This window comes from Atta cephalotes (genome assembly GCF_000143395.1).
Source record: "Atta cephalotes unplaced genomic scaffold scaffold00007, whole genome shotgun sequence".
Taxonomy (NCBI): domain Eukaryota; kingdom Metazoa; phylum Arthropoda; class Insecta; order Hymenoptera; family Formicidae; genus Atta; species Atta cephalotes.
The window spans coordinates 498,529-501,535 of NW_012130071.1; the positions used below are offsets into that span (position 1 = coordinate 498,529).

General features: G+C 38.9%; 1 protein-coding gene across 1 annotated transcript in view; it reads left to right on the forward strand.

Annotated features, from left to right (window-relative positions):
- LOC105626876 overlaps positions 1-3,007 on the forward strand; it is a 10,611-nt gene that overhangs the window by 735 nt on the left and 6,869 nt on the right. The window contains exons 2-6 of the mRNA XM_012208166.1: positions 540-844; positions 1,206-1,277; positions 1,989-2,212; positions 2,333-2,430; positions 2,533-2,844. Coding sequence (XP_012063556.1) covers positions 540-844; positions 1,206-1,277; positions 1,989-2,212; positions 2,333-2,430; positions 2,533-2,844 — 1,011 coding nt within the window. The remainder of the gene's footprint in view (positions 1-539; positions 845-1,205; positions 1,278-1,988; positions 2,213-2,332; positions 2,431-2,532; positions 2,845-3,007) is intronic.

Genomic DNA, 3,007 nt, shown 5'->3' on the forward strand with positions numbered 1-3,007 from the left:
TACTANATAGTATATATTACCTTACTTATTTAGTAGTTATAGTCTNTATACTTATTATATATATATATATATATATATATATATATATATATATATGAGCCTTTTATTTGCCAGCGATACTATTGATTATTTATTACATTGACGAATTAATTTGTAATAATAAATAGATTGTTTTTTTAACAAATATCACATTTGCTTTCCCTTGATTTGTTCCTATAACAAAATCATTTCTCTCAGTGCATTATTAGGCCAACAAAAAATATTCTTTATTCTAAGCGTGGTCTACAATAAATTGCGCGCGCGCGCGCGCACGCATACACTATCGCCTAGTCGCAATGCTTTGCAACAGCCAACCAAAAGCGTCAATATTAATTAGCGATGCTTCTAAATCTTATCGTCATAAAAAATGAAATACGAATAAAATTCAAATAAGATAGAAGTTAAAATATTAATTAATAAAATTTATAAAATGAAAATTATTATGAATCTATGAAAATTATTATGAATCTATGAAAAACTGTACGATGATCGTTCTTTAGAAAGAACCGGTGGAATTCGACACGTCGCATTTGCGAGGCGCTCCAGCGGAGGTCGAAGCGTTGGTACACAACATCAAGGAGGTCGCCCAGCAATTTCTCTATCATTGGCGAACGTTCCCTGTCGTTCTGCCCCCGTCATTATCTTCATGCACAGAAGGCGAGGATACGTTGGTACGAAAGAAATATCATCTAAGGGATCTCTTCGTGGCGCCCAGCTTTGATGAGCTGGACGCTGTTGCCGTGGACAGCAAGGGTGAGCCTAGAAGACTGACCAACAAACAACTGGAGAGCATCAGAGAGCGAGGGTAGGTGTTCCTTATGTGGACGTAGTGGGTATGTCAATTTCTTCTTTACTCATTTGACGTGATTTTAGCTAGTTATTATATGTAGCGGCAGTAGTTAGGCAGTAGAAAAAAGAAAAAAATAGAGAAGAGAGATTAATATAAATAGCCGTAATGAATGAATATACATATACCCGCGTTGAATCTGTCGAAATCTAGAAAGCGATGATACCGCGATAAAGACGTGAATCTTGGAAGCGTATTGATGTCCAGCTTACGTTTTCGATGAATTAGACGCGGAATCTCTCTACGAAGAATAAATAAAGGCGATCCTTCGCCTCAAGTGCGTGTGTGTGTCTGATATATTCTAACGATTTCTGTAAAGCTTGCACAAGGATAAATATGGAAAGCCGAAGAAGCTGAATGCCACTCAGTTGGAGAGCATTCGAAGATGCGGGTACGTGTGATACACTTAAGCGACAGTGTTTAAAAAAATAAAAACAATGTGTTAAACGTTTATGCAATTAGGTCGATTAGGTAAATTTGTACAACAACCTCGGGATTGACTAACCCGGCTAACTTCCCTCGCGCGGGAACGATGTCACGTTCACAGCATGATCTTTCATTTGCACCGTCATTAACTCATTTAATTTAAACGCCCGATGAATCATTTGCGGAGCGTTAACGAGATAAATGCATATTATCATATAACTCTTTTGCGCCACTGGAATTGGAGATTGATATAACATCTTTTCACAACGTGTGTATTCATTGTCGCATGGCACTTAATTTGTACAAACTGTATATTCCCAACTGTTGTTTATCCTTAGTTTTTTTTTAAGTTTGGCTTGTACATAAAAACGCTGTAAAGAAAAAAAAAACCGTGAGCTTTAGCGACTATAGGATTAGTCGAAGTGTAATTCAGCACGGACTAGCAGCAATGCTATCGAAATAAGTATTCCCCGTGAAATAGAATACAAGTAGACATTTTACCCGTCACTGTATAAAACGTTTTATAATGGAAAGGGAGAACGGTACCTGTATTTGTTACATTCTTATCATTTTGAACTGTTTTTCTTTAGGACATGGCGCTTTGTATGATTGTGGCCGTCGCAAAATCACGCGAGAGAAATTTTATCGCGCGGCTGACCGATGATTCTTCTTACAGAGAGTTCGAAGTAGACTCGATCAACTTCGCCGGGCAGACTCATCGATGGCGATTGAGCGGTCTTCTACAACGCGGCCGAGACAGACGGCGGGATGCGTTACTCACAGATCTCGCCCTGGCGACTAGGTTTCTCGTTGTAACGGCAAAGGCTAGATTAATTTCCCATTGCTTCAGTGTCTCACAATCTCTTAAAGCCTTGTTAACAGGGCTGTTACGACTTCTCGGTGAGCAGTTTGTGCCCTTCGCGCGCTTAAATGTGACATCTAAGCCGTACATCTGCATTATCAACACTGCATAAATCTATATATGCTCTATATACATATACATTTATATGTATCTTACAGACATTATAATCGGTGTACCGTCGCTCCAGGCACACAATCTAGATGCTAAAATTAGAGAGGAACGCTGCCGATATCTGGTGGCGGAATTAGTCTGTAAGGTAAGATTATTATTTTCATTAATACTTGGTAGAAATACGATCTTTGTTTTGTAAACCTAAATGATCGTCGTTTTTACTTCGATATATACATCGCCGCTGTAGCCAGAATATGAGGATTCTTTGGAACTCCTTTGTGGATTTATACGGAAGCAACTTCGTCGGGCGACAACGGAGAAATTCGAAGTCGAAAGAGAATCATCCCAGCTGTTGCCCGTTTCAGTTCCTTTTGTATTTGGAACACCTGGTGGGGCCGCGGTTGATCTCAGGCTGTTTAGCAGAGACATAATCAGAAAAGCTTTACCGACGCTCGTTGCGATTCTGGAGAGAGAGACAAGAGGCTGGTTCCTTCACTTCAGAGAAAGACTGATATCGGAATTGAGAGCACAAAAGAAATCGGACGATGAAATAGAACGAGTAAGAAATACTTTTTAATTAAAAAATTGATATACTTAAAATTATACACACATACACACACACACACACACACACACACACACACACACACACACACACACACACACACACACACACACACACACACACACACACTATAATTAATAAGTATAATAATATATAA